Consider the following 20,974-nt stretch of genomic DNA (forward strand, 5'->3'; position numbering starts at 1 on the left):
CCATTTAAAAGTCAAAAATTTGCGTGAAAAAGTCTGCAAATTAAGAACGACATTGAAAAATATTGACGTAATCAAGCTTACTTTTAAGCTTCGTAGCACCGATGTAAAGAAGTCTAATTTTAAACACCCATTTAAAAGTCAAAAATTTGCGTGAAAAAGTCTGCAAATTAAGAACGACATTGAAAAATATTGACGTAATCAAGCTTACTTTTAAGCTTCGTAGCACCGATGTAAAGAAGTCTAATTTTAAACACCCATTTAAAAGTTAAAAATTTGCGTGAAAAAGTCTGCAAATTAAGAACAACATTGAAAAATATTGACGTAATCAGGCTTACTTTTAAGCTTCGTAGCACCGATGCAAAAAAAGGTTTAATTTTAAACACGTAATTAACAGCAGTTTTGAACTTATGTAAAATTAACGGCAAATAGGGGGTGACGCTGAAAAGCACCGAGATACCCATAAACAAGTTTGATTTTGTTATTCCTAGTCTTTTTACAAATAATTCAGTTTTAAACACCTAATCAAAAAGTTTAAAACTTACAGGAAATACTCAGCAAATTAAGAGTGACATTGAAATGTGTTGATGCAAAAAAGCTTAATTTTGAACTTCCAGGAAACGATGTAAGGAAGTTTAATTTTATACACCAACCAAAAGAAGCTTAAAGCTCAGGTAAATTATCGGCAAATCGTTAGTGGCATTGGAAAAGTACTGATATAAACGTATTTAATATTAAACATCGATAAAAAAAAGTTTAAACTTACGCAAAATGATTTGAAAATTGAAAATGGTGCCGAGAAGCAGCGGTGTAAACAAGCTTGATTTTAAACTTATGAGAATCGATGTAGAGAAATCTAATTCTAAAAGCCGATTTAAAAAAAAAATAAAAATTTGCTTGAACCAGTCTGCAAATTGCAAGTGACAGTGACAGTGACAGTGACAGTCTGCAATTGCAAGTCACACTGAAAAGTATCAACATAATAACGTTGAATTTGAGACTTCCAGGAACGTATATAATTTCTGTTCGTTTCGGGTTTTCATTTATTTATTTATGGTGATCAACGGTAGTTTTACACTTGAATAAATTATTTGACTTTATCTCTGCCCTTCTTTGGTTTAATGTAGCTCTTTACTTTTCTTTGAAAAACTTCTGTTGTGGAAAAAGTTTTTTATTTATTTCTGTTCTTTTCTTTATTGACATAGTTTCATTAAGAATCTATATTTTGGCTTATTATTTGTATGTTCGATAAAATGCTTCAATGATTTTCAAAAATATACGCCCTTTTGAAAATCTGGACGCACATAAATCTTTTGATTTGACATGGTGTGAGATAAATTAGTATAATTTTATTTGGATCATTTATCGTATATTTCTCGAATTAATTACTTTTACATCCACGAAAAAATATCGACGAAAAACTTCTAACTCTGATTTTCTTGACAATTGTTCAGTTGGCAGTTGAACCAAGTCACTTCCTTTATACCCATGTTATGCACCCGGTGCAGCAGTATCATCCTTAGGGTATAGCTTAAAGTTCAGAATCGTGGCATCACCTTTATTCACAACCACATCAATTGTTGGCGATGTTTGATACCTAGAAAAAAAAACAGTACCTAGCAATATAAGTATTTTTATACTCCTCTTATTGGCAAAATAGTAAAGAGCGAACCTCAATCCATAGTAACCGAAAATTTTAAAAGAACTTTGAAAAAAAAAGTGTCTAGTGAGAAAAAACTGCCGTTTAATGCTGATTTAGCAATGATATTTATTATTTTGGATCGTCTTAATAATGAAAGTTTATTGAGAGTACGAAGTTGTAGGAACTTCTAAAAATTGCTTGATGCCAAATAGCTTGATAGCTGATGCCCTGCACAATGCCAAAAGATCGAAAAGTGCACCAATGGTATCCCCATGGTCAAAAACCCAGAGGCTTTACATGCCCGCGTTTAAAAAACCCGAAAAAGTACATTTTAGAATGTGTAACACTGACGTATTCCCCTTTTTTCCTTCCTTCTTCTCCGACACTTCTGGGACACATGAACATCAGAGAGAGCTGTCCAAGGACTCATCTTCATGAAAAAACGTATTCTTTTTTATTTATTCTCATTTGAAGCATAATATTTCCCTTATCTCCGCAAACATGACTTATTTATCCAATAGTCCGTGTAATTTTAAATCTGTAATAACCTCAAACAGCAATCTTTAAAAACTTTTTTAGCGCATGAAACGTGTTATGAATCGGCGGGAAACCTGTGAAAAATTATTGTAGAAGGGTAGGCTAGGATAATTGTAGAATGGGTAGGATAACTACTAAGATATGGACGTCCGATAGTTGTGCAGGTAAGATGAGGCCTGGATTTACCAATTGATCCGGGCCTAGGGGAGAAAATACCAGGGGGTGCAATAAATTATCACTGAGTGATTTTCTTCTTAGCAAAAATGTACTGCACTGATGTGATTTTTCGTCAAAGTGTCAGGTGCACTCCGCCCTCACGCTGCCTATTGACAGAAAAGTGATTTATAACAATACATGAATTCCAAAACCAGTTGCTGACTGTCAGATGTCTCTCAAAATGGTAGCTGAGAGTTCGATACCACGCTCTTTCATTACTTTTGGTTAATCAGCTGCATTCTATTCAGTGCTTTCACTATCCCCCAATTTTGGGGACCTCCCCAAAAATTTCACAAAAATGAATCGACATAAACGCTTGTACCTAGGAGCATCAAAGCCTTAAATCCGGCCCTTAGTAAGATTACTATGTATGATAGTAGGATGGATAGAATCGGGGTGAGTAGGATAATAAACACTTTGAACCAATAGAATTAAAAATTGCTAAAACAATGCTACTGGAATAGGACATATTCCCATAGTTAAGTCATTGGGCCCGCTATTTGGGATAGTGGGATGGATTGATTGAGGTAAGTAGAATGATAAACAAATTGATTAATTAAAATTAACTAAAACAATGGAACTACTGGAATTGGATACATGGAAAGTTTACTATCGTAAGATAGATAAGATAGAGTTAAGTAGAACAAAAGAAATTGATTGGGCAAGTCAAATTATAGATAGTTAAAACAACAAAGCTATGATAAATAAAACAACAAAGCTATGATATATATAATAAAGATAGTTAAAATGGGGACAGGATGTGTAGATAGTTGCAGAAGCTAAGTAGTACATTTGGCTGGGTATATGGAATAACATAATTGGATAATCACAACTAGAAATAACTAAAACAACGAAGCTCCTGGGACAGGATGTGCATATGGTTATGCTGGTGAGATAGCTATGCGGGATAATAAGGTGGGTTAGATAAAAAAAAAACACACAGAATAACTGAGGTTAAAATTAGTTTTAAGAAATTAAGCATAGGATTTATTATTCTACCTACCCATATCCTTCCCATGCTTCTATCCAATATAGCTATCCCATCAAGTTTCTATGTTACTCATTAGAATAAGTTTATTGTTCTAATTATTTTCTATTTTAATTGTCTAATGTATTTATTCTTCTTGTCTTATTATTATACAATGTCTTGTTTATTCTTCTTGTCCAATGTCTTTATTCTTCTACCTTCTTCTTGTTTTGATTATTACATAGACATTTTTAAATAATCTCATCACCAGAGTCAGATTCTATGCCGTGTACTGGGTTGCTGGGTCTGAGATCAAACTCTGGGTTCCTTATGAACAAGCATTGTTCCAATGCATTGCATATACCCTCTAAAATATCTAAATTACATATTAGCATAATTATCGTGTTATCCTTTAGTTTTAAGTCATGGGGTGGGAAATCAGCAATTTCAGTTGAATGAAGAAACTCTGACGTGAATTGAGTTCATTTTTCCTTTTTATCCTTCACAAGAACATAATTCCTGTCGGAGGCGATTGGACAGCCTCAGCATTAATTTTACTTACTACTTTTTTGATTGGCACTAAAAATGACGCATTCCTTCAGTCCTTCACGACTGAGGGTCCATACAACCAATCATGTAACTCTGACCGATACATATGCAATATTTTTTCTAGGAGGCCCAATAATAAAAACAAATTCAAGGGGGCGATGATAAAAATAAGTTTTATTTGACAATTTAATTAAGAAGTGCCAAAAATTTCAAGAAAATCTAAGATTTCGAAAGGGCCAGGCAATGCGTTCCCTCTGTGTGCGTCCATGCATTTCGCCCATGGGAAACTAAAATCACCCCGGGTTTCTTATGAGCAATTTTGCCCTTTAGGCTATTTGTATTCTAGCAATATACGGTCTTTGACTAATACCTACGAATTATCCTGTAGTCAAGAAGCGGAAGGATTATCCACTTTTCATCACTTAGTATACAACTTTGAGCACCACAAGCTCCACCATACGTCGCACATCCCAACAACGTGTGACACGACCCATCTGGTGTACATAGTAATGGGTAGCCCCTCAGTGAAAAAGTCTTACCCTTTTTTCTTAGCTACAACGCTATATTTGCCAGGAACTGTTAGCCTCCAATATTCTCCCCGACTTGATGATATTATGTCTTTTCCGATCCCCAGAATGGATATCTGTGCGCCAGGTATCGGTTTCTCAGTTATGGCGTCAATTACCACACCTAGGGGAAAAAGTTAATATTCAGTTTCTCATTGCTAGAAACAATTTCTACGCAAAACATAATTCTTGAGATGAAAAAAGCTCATGTATTTTCGGCTATGGTAAATAAAGATAAAAGTATAAAAAAAATGAGTTTTACGAGAGAGTGGGAAACAATAACGATCATTTTAATGTTACTTGCCTTTTAAAAGTCCCTAGTATTTGTTTGTTGGTGATTGGATTTGCAAGACTTCCTTTAAATTTTTTACTATGTCTCTCTTTTTTACTATGTCTTTTCAATTTTTTTCTCTTTTTCTTTCTGTTTTTTTTTTGCTTACTAACTACTTCCGTCAAAATTTAATTTCGATTTTATTTTTAAATGACTAAATAATTAATTTTCAGCATTATGGATCTGCTTTTATGGGTCCAAATTGTGGACCCATTATTGTGGACTTATGGACCAAATTGTGGATTTAATATCGTGGATCTTCTTGTTTTTTACGAAACCTATGAATTTGTATTTTCTTAATTATCTGGTCTTCTTAGATAATGTCTCTAGAAAAGAAGGTTCCTACCTAAAAAAATAGCAGCAATATTTTTTATCCTTTTTTTAGTACTTTTGTTTACCTCTTCTTATCACTTTTACCCTTTTTAGTACTTTCACACCTTTTTTAGGACTTTTTTTGTTTTTACACAAATAAGGAGTGAGATTAATGAGGACTGAAAAGCTTTAAGTCTTTAGCAACATTGTAGAAATCAAACTAACGAAAATACAGAAAAAAGATTACATTGTTTTAAATAATACAGTGTAAAAAAAAAGGCAAGAAAAGCCAGAAAAGAACAAACAAATTTTAATTTTTGAAAATATCCAAATATTTCGACTTTACGTCCGGAGGCCTTTATTAACGGTAAAAATGCAAACTAACAACTAAACTAATCTAAACAGAACATTTGAATAAAATAAAAGTTAAAATAACAAAAAAGTCGCGCTTTCAATGTAAACTTTGATGTACATATGCCCTTCTTGACTTGTACGGAATATTTTCTAGTCGACCTCATTCTTTATCGATTTTCGAAAATATAGAACAAATAAACGAATTTTATAGAACAAAGACGAAGTTCTATAGTATAGAACTTCTGCGTCAGTTCTGAAATTTTTGAATATATGTGAACATTTTTTAGAAAAGACCGATGAAAACGGAAATCAAATCGTGTTTATGGGGGTTTTTAATTTCGATATCCTGTCTTGTGATAATACGAATTATGAGCTGCGTAATCAATACACTTAAGAATAGTCGTGGGATTTTCTGTGTTTAAATTTTGTGAAATCGTTAGTCCTTTTTTGTAGAGTTCCTACAAGAATAACAGAGCAAACTGTAATGTTATTAGAGAATATTTTTACTTAAATTAATGTTTTCCAAACACTAGTCCTTCTAAATGGTGAGAGTGACTACTGTATTGTAGTGTCCGATCTATGATTAAATTATTGCCCTAGAAATCTTGTGAATATTAGAAATAAGAATTTTGTAAAGTTAATATTTTTAATTTTAAAAATGAGTTATCAGGAATGGATTGAAATTAGATTCTGGAATCAAGGTATTTTGAGATCCATACAGGTAAAAAATTCACAATTTAAAAGATATGTTTCAGAACCAAATCAGGAAAATACATCAAATTTTGCCAATTATAAAAATACACTATCAAAATCTATTCGCAACGCAAAAACGCTATATTTTGAGGCTCCTTAATTTGCTAGTTGGGAAATATAAAAAAATTTCACGACTGAGGGAAATTATTGGCCAAGATGGGATTATGGTGCATGATGAAAAGGAATTGCCGATGTCTTAAATCATTATTTTGTCAGCATTAGTGTCTCCACCCAATGAATCCGGGGAGATTAATATCGGTATGCTTATAAAACGTGACAATTCTGAAGCGTTAATGGTGGTATTGCGACTGCGTTCTCATATATAATAAATATAATATTTCAGACACTAGTTTTTTCTTCTTCTTCTAAGGTTTAAAAATATATTAACCTACATAAAGGTGAAGACCGTAACAACTGGTCTAATTACCGCCCAATTTCAATATTCTCTACGTTTTCTAAAATTGTAGAAAGAGTGTTATATAATTGTACGTATAACTTTTTTTGTAAAAACAGAATTGTTCTCAAAGTTTCAATTTGATTTTTGAAAAGGACATGGGACTGATTATCCTATGATCATTATTAACCAGTTTGTGAAAGATTGTTTTGACAGGGGGAAACTCTTGGAAGATTGTTCCTGGACATTCAAGAAGTGTTTGACACAATTTCTCATTTGATTTTATTTTCTAAGCTCAATGATTATGGGGTACGTGGGAAAGCACTGGATTCAGTATGATCATATCTTCTGAGAGAACACAAGTTAATGTAATTAATAATTAATTTTTCTTTCCTTCCACTATCGTCATTGGTCGGTGTTCCTCAGGGGTCAATTATGGGCCCTCTTTTCTTTCTTTTTTATATTAATGATATATGTTTTGCTACAGCTTTATCTTCTCTAGGTAAATGGTTTGCTCATGACGCAGCTGCTTCTGGGTGTGGTAAATGTTTAAATGAGTTTTAAACAAATATTTCCCATGTATACAGTTCGAAATGAATTGATGACAATAAACTTGCGCGTAGTGACAAAACTTATAATTTATTGTAGAGGCGGGTGCAAGTTTCCAAAATTAATTAACATTTGCGTTATACTTGAAGACAATTTTTTTGTATTTTGAACGAGCGAAAATTTCCTAATCCGGCATCATTTCAACCGGTATTATGAACCTGTTGAAAATTTTAATTCGTTATACTGCACTGAAGTCACACTGTCTTACTTTAATACAATCTCATTTTGAGTATGCTGGTTTGTTGTACCTAAATACGTTTCACTCTAATCTTGTTCCACTTCAAAAGACACAGAACAAGGTCCCCGTGCCCTTAAATCATTTCTACCGTGTCCTTCCATTTTGCCAAATAAATAATTGACAGAATTGTTACATAGAATTGTGGTTATTTTTCCGGTGAGTCTTAGCGTCCAGTCTTTTATATTTTTGTTTAAAGTCAAGTTTGACCTCATTCTAACTGTTTTTATCAAATGAAGCTGTGTTTTCTATGTGGAAAAATGCCCATTTCTGCTCGAACTGGGCCTCGTCTACTAATCCCTTTGCCAAAATGTGAAAGGTCAAGATTTACAGTGGGGTATATGGTTTTTTTTATTTGGCTGAAGTGTGCTAAATGTATAGGTATAACGTTATTTCGGCTACAGATATGTAGGGTACCTCCATAGGAGGCACAGACCAAGGGGGGAACTTGTCCCTGGGGATCCATAATAGAAACTAGGGCACCCTCTCACAGGGCCATATATTCAGGAGGAGGAAGAAGGCTCCTCAAATGTACACTTAACAGGACCCACTGGCGTGTCTACACGTCCCGTGAATTACAAACCTTCTCTCAGCAATGGATTAAATTGCATGGTGACGCAGACCACCATCGTGGGAGAGTCCTGGGACCTTGCGGTCAACTTTATTCCAACTTGAGGAGTAATGTCACTTGAGGAAGTTATAGCCTTGTCAACGACACAGCATTCGCACCGGATTCTGATTAAAGGATAGTTCTTCTAGGCTTGATCTGTCTTGAAGGGCGTTTTCGGCGTGGAAAACCTCTTCCTATCTAATTTATCTACTATGCGTTGCCTCTCCGTAGTAGAAAAATATTTGTAGGCATGAATACACAATGAATCGCATGGAAAAGGCTTGAGACTGTCTGTGCAAGATAGTTTCGACTCTTGTTGCTAGAAGAGCATTGTCAAGTGCTGAAAACCATGTTGTGACCAAGATGGGCCCAGGATTGCACAAAGCCTCCATTCATACTGGAGATCCCAGGGACTTCTTGCTGTCCAGTTTTAAGCCGGCTTAAGCGCTTCGGTGCAGACTCGAAAAGATATGTTGATCCCCGTTCTGCACTGGTATCCGGAATCATTGCTTTTCGAGAGGCCAAAGTAATTTAAAAGATTTAAAGAACATGAAAATTGGAACTCAGAATGTTACGACGTTAAAAATGACTATCTTATCAACATTTTGACTTACAAACTCAGACGATTCGAATTGGACTTATTATGAGTTTCAGAAACTCATATCCCAGGGGTAGGAAGCATGAAATAAGTGATATAGAATTTGTTTACTCAGGCAGGAAAGGTGGGGTACAGAGACAGAGAGTAGGGCTCATGGTGAATAAGGAAATTGCTAAGTCTTGTTTAGGCTGGGAAGGTATTAATAATAGAATACTAATTGCTCATTAAAACTCATGGTATCAGTTATAGTAGTGAGCAATTTTACTAATTGCTCATTAAAACTCATGGTATCAGTTATAGTAGTGAGCAATTTTACTAATTGCTCATTAAAATTCATGGTATCAGTTATAGTAGTGAGCAATTTTACTAATTGCTCATTAAAACTCATGGTATCAGTTATAGTAGTGAGCAATTTTACTAATTGCTCATTCAAACTCATGGTATCAGTTATAGTAGTATATGCCCCTGTAGAACCGACTCAGTGGTTCTACACAATAAACAGGGTCAGAGGTAGAAATATGATATTTTTACTAGGAAATTTTAACACCTAGATGAGATACTAGGGTATATAGGAGTACTGTTATTGATTTTAAAATTAAAGACCACCATCTAGTTGTGCTAGGGTTAATTTAAATCTGATATTTCGGAAGGGTAACTACCTCCCGGGAAGTTATGATTTTAGTAGACTCCAGGATGAGAGTTTGAGAGAAAATTTTGAGAATATAAGACTTGAGAGGTTAAAATTTGACAATGATGGTTGTAATAATTTTAGAAAAAAATTTGTGAAGTGGCTGATGGTGTCTTAGAAAAGAAAGTTACGACTGCAGCTAGGAATATTAGTGAAAAAGCTTTATGTTTAATAGAGAGGGAAAGGGGTTTGTACAAGAACTATCTGAGTTATTCATCATATAAAAACAAAAGGAATGTAAAGGAGGTGGAGAAAGCTTTAAAATATGAAATAAGGAGGTGTGAAGTGGAGGCCATGAATAAAATTGCCGAGGATCTGGGAGATGCAGCTAGACAGCATAATAGTATAATATGGTACTGGCATGTTAATAAATTGAGAGGCAATAGTCAATCCAGACTTGTCCCAGTTAAAGACAAGGACGGGGCCACAATTAGTGATACAGAAAGAGTTAGAGAGAGATGTGCAGAACATTTTGAGAATGTTCTAAATCGAGATCGAGTTGCAGAAAAAAATGTAGAGCAAATAAAAACGTTTTTGATACCTGGGATGTGAAGGAAGATTTGTTTCGCGAGGAACAATTAGTGACAGCACTAAAAGGATTAAAAAATAATAAGGCTCAAGGTGCAGATGAAGTGCTAAGTGGTTTTCTTAAACAATGTGGTTCTGAGGTTGGAAACAAGTTACAGAACATTATCAATATGATTTTTGAAAAAAGGGAAGTACCTAACGATTTTTGGAGAACATTAATTAAATCACTGTATAAGAAAGGGGATAAGAGTGAGCATGGCAATTATCGAGGCATTAATCTGGTCTCTGTAAGTAGTAAATTACTTAGTAATATGATACTTTTTAGACCGAGAGATGCTGTAGACAAAATTTTAAGAGAAGAACAGTGCAGTTTTAGAAAAGGTAGAGGCCGTGTCAACCAAATTTTCACTCTTACATTAATCATTGAGAAGTGCCTGAGTCGTCAAACACCTTTCGTTCTTAGTTTTATAGATCATGAGCAAGCGTTCGATTCTGTTGATAGAAGAGCTTTAGCGAAAATCTTAACCTTGTATGCTATACCAAACAAGCGCATTAAAGTGATTAGGGCTATATACGAGAGTTACACTGCTGCGGATAAGGTAGGAAGTGGGATTAGCATCTGCTTTTGCATTAAATCAGAAGTTATGCAGGATTTTCTTCTATCTCCCTTTATATGGATGCTTTTGACGGACATTGTCTTAAGGAGAACAAGAAAGGCAATGGGAGACCACAGGCTTAGGTTATGCTGATGAAACTCTCCTGGACTTAGATTATGCTGATGATTTAAGTATCCTAGATGAAAGTGTGAGCAAAATGAATAAACTTCTAGAGGTTTTGCGTGTTCAGAGTACTAGAACAGGCTTAAAAATTAATCTTAAGAATACTAAGTCACTAAAGGCAAGGAACAAAAGAAGATGAAAATGTAACGTTGTGCAACAAAAAGATTGATCAAGTGGGCAGCTTAACTTACCTTAGTAGGATTATTAGTAAAGATGGTCGGAGCAAAAGGTAGAATAGCCAAGGCTCAGGGTGTTTTTTCACAGTTAAAAACAATTTGGAAGAATTGGAAGATAAGTCTGCAAACCAAGATTAGAATATTGGAAGCTACAGTGATGAGAGTGGTCAAATATGGCTCTGAAGCATGGGCGCTCTGGAAAGTGGGTGAAGATATGCTAGATATTTTCCAGAGAAACTGCCCACGGATTGTTCTGGATACTCGGCTGACTGACCATATTTCAAACAGTAGGCTGTACAAAATGTGGTTCAATCGCTTGCTATGGCTGTAATAAAAGAAAGGTTGAGATGGCTAGGGCATATTCTGTGGATGAACGATGACAGATTCCCGAAGATTGGTCGTCCGCGTCTGGGGTGGAAAGATGTGATAAAGAAAGCGTTTAAAGGAAATCGGAACTTCCTGGGAGGGTGTAAAGAGTGAGGTTTTGAATAGATTGGGATGGAGAAGGAGCATGCGTAGCAGTTGGCCCCAGGCAACTTGGTGCTGAGGTGAGTTGTTAGCTGTAGCAATTGTATATAAGCTAGTATATACGGCTTATAATCTATTCGACCTTCACGTATATCGAGTTTGGGAAATTATGGAACAAATAAACAATTTTTACAATAGAGCAACGTGAAATCCCACTGAAGAGGCGATTTTGAGTGGCAAAGCAAAATTCAACGAGTGGCAAATGCTGTAGATATATACTAGTTGACCTTTACGTATATCGAATTTGGAAACTGTGAAACACATAAAAGAATTTTATCATAGAGTAACGTGAAATCCCGCTGAAAGGGCAAATTTGATTAGCAAAGCTAAATCTGACGAGTATGTAAACTAGTAAGTGCGGCTTGTATACTAATCGACCTTCACGTATATCGAGTTTGGAAAATATGGAACAAAGAACGAGTTCTACGATAGAGCAGCGTGAAATCCGACTGAAAAGGCGAATTTGATTGGCAAAGCAAAATCTGAAGAGTATATAAGCTAGTAAGTGCGGATTACATACTAGTCGACCTTCACGTATATCAAGCTTGGGAAATATGGAACAAAAAACGAGTTTTACGATAGAACAACGTGAAATCCTACTGAAAAGGCGAATTTGACTGGCAAAGCAAAATTCGACGAGGATAGAAGCTAGTGCATGCTGTAGATATATATTAGTTAAATTTCTGTATATATATATATATATATATATATATATATATGTTAGTTAAATTAATATATGTTAGTTATATATTATGTATGCTTACATGTTAGTTAAATTTCGCCTAAACCGAAAAAAATATCAGCCAGCGATTTTTCGAATGGATTCAAGACTAAAATGAAATGGATATTCTCCCATTTAAATGGGAGAATATTAAGATACTGTCCCAAATTAAGATACTTTTTATAGAGTGATGCATATTAAGATACTGTGAGTGAGAATATTAAGATAATCTCCCAAATTAAGATACTTTTTATAGAGTGATGGGAATCCAGATGACTAGGCAAAATTCAACTGGCTAGGCGAAAATCGAGTAACACATAAGCTAGTATATACTTGTTACATATTTGTCAAATTTCGCCTATATCGAACTCAAAAATATAGAACAGTTAAATCAAGAACAATACCAGCCAGCAATTTTTTGACTAGATCCAAAGCGGAATTGAACTGAACATTCACTTAAATCGAGATAATGTCTAGTAGAGGAACATGAACCCGGCTGACAAGTCGAAATTTTGCTAGGTGAAATTCCTGTAGTATATAAGCTAATATATGCTGTATATATACTAGTCAAATCTCACTTGTATCGGTTAAAAAATATAGGAAAATAAACGAAGAAAAATATCATCTAAAAATTTCAACTTAACATTCATCTTAATCCAAAAGCCAAAATGAACTAAATATTTACTAAAACTACTTTATTTTTTCATTTAGTGACATGATATTCGCCTAGTATGTAAGCTAAAGTATATTGCTTATTTACTAGTGTCAAAAATTTAATCAAGAAAATGTCGATTTACTGTATAATTTAAACTAAACAATATATATTCTCTCTTTTTGCTTCTGAACTTTTTAGTTACTTAAAAAATGGCAGGTTATCTCAAAGCTTCAATTGTGTCAAACAGTGTCTACTGAGCAGAAAAACCACTATTGCCTGAATAACCCTTACCTTTGACACCATTATGAACAGCTTCGATGTATTTAAGCAGAGCTTCTCTGTTATTTTCCCATTCTTGGGCCAACTTTTCTGCAGGGGGATATTTGCAGCATGATAACTCCAGCGTAAGTTCCAAACAGTTTGAATAGACATAGTTAAAGTCCTGCATTCCACCTACAGAAAGAAAAAACCTTTAATTTGTTTCCCCTATGGGATACAAAAACGTAATTATCTACCTATATAATTCGCTTTCAATTGCCGTTATCTTGCGACTCTGTACAACCCTCTTGCTCTCCCCCACATTCTCTACATTGCAAATTTCTGGAAGATTCTTACTAATGCTAATAAATTGAAAATATGCTGTACTTTCATCTGTATCGCAAAATGTCTACTGAGACATTGAATTTGGACACGCAGTTCATATAGCTCGTCAATAGTCCGCGCATAGCGGATCCGACTATAACTCAACTCTCAACTCAACTTTTTCTTTATTCATACACAAACAATATTTTGCCCCAAAAAAGAGCAGAGCTGGGCTGGGACAGTGCAAAAACATGACATAAGGCTGGGACAGTGCAAAAACATAAGAAAAAACATCAACATCTCATGGTAATAATGATTTCAAAATATAATACGGTAAAAGACAAACAAAATAGAAACAATCTCATAAAAGATATGTAAATATATAAATATCGGGCAGGAAGGGCGTGGGAGGCCATCCCAGACACAGGGACACACAAACAAACACACAAATAAGAAGATCAAATAATTTAATTTTCCATCATCAATGGTGAATAATAAAATTTTAGCAAACAATCTTTAATATTTGCTTTTTAAATTTAGCTGAGATTTTTGCTGAGATTTTTGGGATGGATCAAACAGAATTTTATCATTCAGCTTATAATTGTTAGCAATGAAGGGTATTTGGTATCTAATCGAAAACCTTGACCTTTCAGAGCTTACAAAAGGAATTCGATACATCCTAGCCCTCCGACAATCCGAATGAGGAAGTAAAATTAACAGAGATTTGTCATAGAAATAATTTTTAGAATTTTGGATTTGAAAATGCCATATGGAAGTATTTAATATTCGTATATCATTTAAATCCAACAAATTTAAGAAGAGGAATAATGTTTTAGTTTCCGAAACATTTATAGCCGTTACTAAACTTACGGAAAAAAAAATCAGAAGATTTTTTGACAAGCTTGGAGCTGACTGCTTTTACTCTAGTCACGTCATCATAGTTGTAAAGTGATATTTTACTTTTGTTTTTTCTCCTCTTTGTAGTGCCCCGTTATTTTCTTCTTTCATGAGAAGGTTTTTCAATAAATAATATTCAATAATGATAATGATAATTGGCTAATTCCCTCAACTCAGCTTTAAACCAACCGTTTGACATTTTGCAACGGATACTCACAGCTATCCTAACAAGGAGAATTTTTCGATGTACAGCCAGGAAGTTTTCGATACTCACAAAGGGGTGTGCGCAACAGTTCCAGAGGCTGCGCAACAGAGGTTCCAGTCAATCGACAAGCTTTGTTGCTAGTTTTTAAATATGCACAAAATTAGTACCTCGGTCCAGTAAAACCAAAGAACGAGAGAAAATTATTTTTCTTTGCTATTGAACAATTTAAATTAGGTATGCCCGCGATGGTATGTAAATACTGGTGTCAACAAAAGCAATTTCCTTTGTTTTAGACGATAAGAAAAACATTGTTTCAATCACTAAAAAAATGTCATTCTGCCTTAGAAGAGATAGACAATAGACAGAAACATAACAGCAATAGCAAATACCTGCTACCATTATCAACACTCACCACTGATCTTCTTCCTTTAAATGCGCTAAACAATATTGAAAGATAAAATATGACCGCAATATTGCACGTTGCTGTGGGAACTTCGAACGTGAAATCGTCACAGGATAATTTTTACGCAAATTAGATTTTTCCTCCTTTCTAACGTCTCATAAAGCAGCTCCTTTTTTATACTTTTTTCCAAGATAATTTTTTATTGATTGAGTACTTCAAAAAGTTATTTTTTCAACTATACGCTTTTTTTTTACATTGAAGATGGCTTAGATGAGATCATTGCTGAGATACCAGCATTTTTATATTTCTGTGTTTTCATGTTTCTTTACTGCCTGAAGTTTAACCTCGTTGTTTTTGTGTTTGTCCCTTGGTTCCTTTTCGTTTGCATGATTCAAATGTAAAAGGGAAAGGTAGGGTAAACGTATCGAGAATCATGGTTGTGCTGTCAGACGCAACCCAATAAAGAATGAAAGCTTACAAAAGTCACTAGATATAGCAATTTTCTTTCAAATGAGACCCCCCCCCATATTTTTACGATGTATTGGTGCCCCACTTGAGGCGATACAAAAAAACTTTGTGATTGCAGCGGTAGCTGCAATGTAGTAAAGAATGAATTATGGCCCATAGTAACACACTACAGGACTGACGCGAAAATCTAGCCCATAGTAACTGAACAAGAACAATGTTCTGGCAAAACCAAGTGCACACCTACAATAATGCAAGCGGTGAGGGGCCAGTCTATTTTTTTGACACCCATAGCCGCTGTTCTTTTCTTCCTTTAATGATTTAAGATGAAGAAGAAGACTTAACGACGATCCTTTCAGGGCCAGACGCAGGTGTACGTTACGTCAAAGGAATGTTTACTTTGGTTGTTATGTAATAGGCTTTGCTTGTTACATAATAGTTTCTTTGATTCTTTAAAAACCTTCAATGCCCGCTAGTGGGGAACTTTCAATATCAAAATAGCAATTCATAACAACAAAATAATTATGCTACTACTTGATTTTGATATTTCATAAATTACAATGGACGCCATTGGAATGTCCATTGCTGAAAAGCTCTTACAGAAAACTTATTTCCACCTATTGTGAACAACAAAGAAAATAAGCTTGTTGCATAAGTAGCACTGGTGTTTCCCTTTTTTCTTTTTTTCTTCACCGCTTGTGGAGTGCTGGAACATCATAGGGAGATGTTTAAGCACTCATTTGAACGAGAATTCTATATGCACGGGTTTCCTAAAAAAAACATGATATTAAACACAAAATATACTTTTGACCAAAACTACTTCTTCATACACCAGATAATGTCATATTAGGTATGATGTCATATTTAAGCGACTCCCTGAGGTTTGTTATATACTATATCCAACTAGAAAAGCCCGAAGTCTTTTTTCTGTATTTGATGTTACTATTCTCATCAAATATAAAAATTATATGAAGAGACTCCGTGCGGTTCGTAATAAGCACTGCAGCCAAACTAAGAAATAACGTTGCGTAACTTAACGTGTATACAAAATCTTATCAAAGTTTAAGCAATTGTCAGTTCTTATTATACTTTTTTTTATAAATTACTGTTAAGAAGACTGATTTCAGTCTCTGCAATTGTTATTCCAGTGGGAAACAAAACAATTTTACTTCTGCTTGATAAATCCTGCCATATTTCAAAATTTGATAATTCCATAAATATTTTCATTTTTTTTTTCAATAAAGGATCTAGTCAAAACCGAACTTAGGGAGATTATATTAAATTTTTTAAATCATTTCCAAAAACTTGCCCATTTTAATAGACTTCTAGCCCTTCAATTTTTAAATTTTATAGAAAATTATGAAATACTCCTTCGATGAATCTTTCTTAAAAAGAGTTGAGGAGACATTTTTAAAAGATTCTTTGCTCAAAGAAAAAGAAGTGTTATCTATGCTAAAAGATGCCAAGACCCTGTTTTTAAAAGAAAAAAACGTGGTTCGAATCTTTTCAAAAAATGTTTCTATTTTTGGTGACATACATGGACAATACTCATACCAACAAAAATTGTATTTATCTGAATATCAACACGTTAGAGGGGACGTAGCATTGGTTCAATTGGGTAATTGTCTTAATCGTGGTCCACAGAATGTTGAGTCTTTCTTATACGCTATTGCAAGGAAGCTAGTTTATCCAAAAAATTTCTTTTTCATCCGTGGCAGCCATGAATCAAGGGCCATGATAGATAAATATGGAGCAAAAAAAGAAATTAATTTAAAATATTCAGAAAAAGTTTTTGATTTAATCATGCAGTGTTGTAATGCCCTGCCTATTGCTGCAGTTGTAAATACTAGGCACTGGTGTGCCCATGGGGGAATTCCGTATTACACCGATAAGCCACCTACAATCCAAGAAATCGATGCCGAAGACCGTATTAAAGAGCCTGAAAAAATGTCAACCACCCTACAAAATATCCTTTGGTCTGACCCAGTGTCGTCTGGTTTTAGTACACTGAGAACTAGATTTGAGGAGAGCAGCAGAGGAGATGGAATTTATGACTTTACGGCGAAAAGCGCAAAAGAATTTTTGAAGAAAAATAAATTAGACGTCATAATAAGAGGGCACCAGTTTTATCCAGAAGGTTACAAGTCTTTTAAAGACTCTCATGGGAAAACAATTCTTAGAAATATATTTTCATCCGTAAACTATTGTGGAAATCAGGGAAACCCAGGGGCTGTATGGCGCATAATTGGAGAGTATGAGGAAGGCATTTTTTATAGTCATACGGATGAACTAGAAGCATTACCACCTGGTAAAACATTGTGGGATTTTCTATTGCCTTTAGTAGTTAAAAATTACTATTACTTAGCTAAGAAAATTGTTGAGAACCGTCACCAATTAGTTGATCTTCTTCGTGAGCATGACGTCGATAAGATTATACATGGACTAGGTCTCCACAGTACCCGAGCCCTAAGAAGACTTCTAAAAAGTTTATACCAAACTGAGAACGGTAATATAAACTCAATCATCACCCAAGATCCTTTGACTCTTTTCAGGTTTTTTGATGTGGACGGTGATAATAAAATTTTCGAATATGATTTGTATGAAAGTATGAAGTTAGCAAAATGTGTCCTTCCTAATGAATGGCTTGAAGAAGAAACGAGGCATAAAATTATTATGCAAGCAATACACACAATATCATCTCGGCGAGATCTCGGTGACGAAAATTATGTAGATCTTGAAGATTTTAAGAGGATGTTAAAACTTCAAGGCTATGCAGATTAAGAATTTTTTCTATTGTAAGAGGACGGTGCCGTCGGTTTTATGTTTTTCAGTGAAGAACTTGTTTTGGATAATCCTATATATATATACGGAATTCATTCATTAGATGTGCAGTATATATGTCGAATGGGAGGGGTTTCTAAAATCCTCCCGAACACAAGCTATATCATTCTGGTATCTTCCCTAAGATTGAATTAAAATCAAGTAGTTGTGGGCATCAAGCCATGCCTAATTGTAGAAAAAGCGGAGACAGATCCAGTTGAGTGAGAGGCAAATCTGGTATAAGCCCTTATTAGGATTGTATAACAAAAATATCACGTGCACAAAAATTGTATAAAAGTATCACCAGTCAATTTGTCTTAAACAGTTTTTGAAAAGTAAGTTGCATAAGCCCCAAAGCAGGAATTTTTTTTTTCATTTTAACTTTCAACTTTGCTCTTTTCTCTCTTCAGAAATGATTTACGATTATTGTTATTATTCTTTTTCGATCGCTCGTTCATTTCCAATGATCAGCTGTCTTATAATGTTACATTCAAGCAAGCAAAATAATGAAAACACAAATTTTTGTAAAGTATTTTCAACTAAACATCTTAATTTCTTTTAATTATTTCATAGATAACCAATTTTCTTTTTATTTAAAATTCCTTAAAGATGCCAAGGATAATATACCCAATTGACACGTTAAGGGACAGAATCCAGATTTTTTAAGACAAAGTTTAAAGAGATATGAAAGAAAATGGTATTTAAATAGGACATTTAATGCCCTATTTAAGCAAAAACTTACGTTGACTTCTAGTTCATTTGCCCAAGTTGGAAAACGATTTTTTTAAAAGGTCGATTGTGCACTTTATAAAAGGCAAAGTTCTTCTCATATAATTTAGTCGTTTGTATGTGACTCATACTCATGACTCATGGCTCTTTTATTGTGTATATTGCGCCCTATGCAAATCCGAAGATTGTTTCTGTTATTATCCCAACAGTGTCGTTAATAAACCATTCTCACTGTTGGTATTCGACCTTGGCATAACTTTTGCACCTTAAACTGTTTAAAGCAACCTACCGGTTGGAGAACCTCCAACCGGTACGACTCTAGTTCGTCATTGTAAAGGGACACGTTTGCATGGAGCATAAATGGGAGACAGTAACAACGGCCATCAAAGGGGTAAAATTAACCTGGACAATCTGTCTTGGCTTTTTTCTACAATTGGCCATGACTTCCACCTTAAACTGTTTAAAGCAACCTCCGCAAGCCACCAGTTTCGTTTTTATCATTTGGGACAATTTCATGCATTCAGTGTTGGCAACACTTAGCATAATGATTCGTCTTAATATGACGTCATTTAGGGCAGTAGCCTATGATATATGACGTCATTCCTCACCCGGTAAAATGCAAAAATTGCATTTTACTACAGTATTATCCTTTTTTTATTGCTACAATCACTAGATATTCAAACTTTCTTTCAAATGAACTCTTAAATAGCTTTGTAACTTGTTCCCGTGCCCTCCTAGCCCTGAATGAAGCAAAAAGAAGAGAAAGGGGCCACTTCAGAACTGTCAAGGCAAAACGTGATTGTAGTTATTTTTTTAAACTGGGAGCTGTAACTTTTCTGTATGTGGTTTTCAGCAGTAGTGATTCTAAATGTCCATTTTCATTACAATCCAATACCAACTTCGAGGGTCTTCAGGCTATCCTTTGAAATTCCAATAAGTTTGCTTCCGCAATAAACCTTTACGATTAGTTGAATAAATAATAGTTCCCAGTCCTGGAAACTATTCTAATTCAAATGGAAATTTTTCTCCCCTGACAGTTTTTTTTTTCAAAAAGGGGTTTAAACTTTTAGCTAGTATGGGCCGTAGTTCGATCTTTACTAGAAACAACCATGATTTGGGTAAAAGTTATCCATTTGATATCTGTTCGTTTTTATACCATATTCAGGGTCGTTGCAAATAAACAGACACCTAACACCGTCCACTTTATTTACGGTAGTTTCCCTTTTGTACAACAATGATTCAAAAATAAGGGCTCGTCTATGTAAACTTTCTTTACACACAAAAACAGAATTTAATAAATATGAGGCAGTTTTTCACCTCCACTAACCTCTATTTACGCCAATTTGTATCATTATAACAATAAGAAGGGATCAACCACATACTCAGTACCCATATGGCACGTTTAGTCAAAACATGCTCCCCTAAACGAAGACTAAGGGTAATTTTTCCCCCATAGATTGAAATTTACGCCCTTAGAATTTCTGAATATTTAGAAAGCCCATGTATGTGTTTTGTATGTTTGTATATGACGTCATTATAAGTATATAAGGCTTTGTATATGACGTCATTATAAGTATATAAGACTTGCGATTCAAAGAGAATATATTTAGTACAAGCTGTTGGTGTGGCGCTTGGCCACACTGGGACACACGGAGTATAAATGACGACCGGGACACAGGGACACAACTACAATGGGGACGCCGGAGGGGCAGAAGGAATATATAAATGACGACGGGGACACAGGGAATATTCGATTAGCAATCATCATCAACAAAGCTCAAGGGCAATCATTAGAAAAATACGGTATAGATCTGAATACGGATTGTTTTTCCCATGGACAATTGTATGTTGCATGTTCAAGAGTCAGTAAACCTGACAATCTATTTATATGCACAGACAATGGGACAGCGAAGAATGTTGTATATTAACAAGTTTTACGTAGTTAATATATATATATATATATATATATATATATATATATATATATATATATATATATATATATATATATATATATATATATATATATATATCACAGGTGGGACACAGGGACACAACTACAATGGCACGTAACTAATACGGCGCGTGACGACTTACACGCGTGGGGGGCTTTTGGGGGGGGCGCAAA

At 34.6% G+C, this 20,974-nt stretch overlaps 1 protein-coding gene across 1 annotated transcript in view; it reads right to left on the reverse strand.

Annotated features, from left to right (window-relative positions):
- Positions 1-1,331: 1,331 nt before the first annotated feature.
- The window catches only part of LOC136037325 (carboxypeptidase N catalytic chain-like), a 38,014-nt gene continuing 18,371 nt past the window's right edge, over positions 1,332-20,974 (reverse strand). The window contains exons 4-6 of the mRNA XM_065719994.1: positions 13,037-13,198; positions 4,448-4,598; positions 1,332-1,594 (exon numbers count right to left, since the gene is read on the reverse strand). Of these exons, the coding sequence (XP_065576066.1) occupies positions 1,489-1,594; positions 4,448-4,598; positions 13,037-13,198 (419 nt within the window). The 3' untranslated portion in view covers positions 1,332-1,488. The remainder of the gene's footprint in view (positions 1,595-4,447; positions 4,599-13,036; positions 13,199-20,974) is intronic.

Source organism: Artemia franciscana, chromosome 16 (assembly GCF_032884065.1).
Source record: "Artemia franciscana chromosome 16, ASM3288406v1, whole genome shotgun sequence".
NCBI lineage: Eukaryota > Metazoa > Arthropoda > Branchiopoda > Anostraca > Artemiidae > Artemia > Artemia franciscana.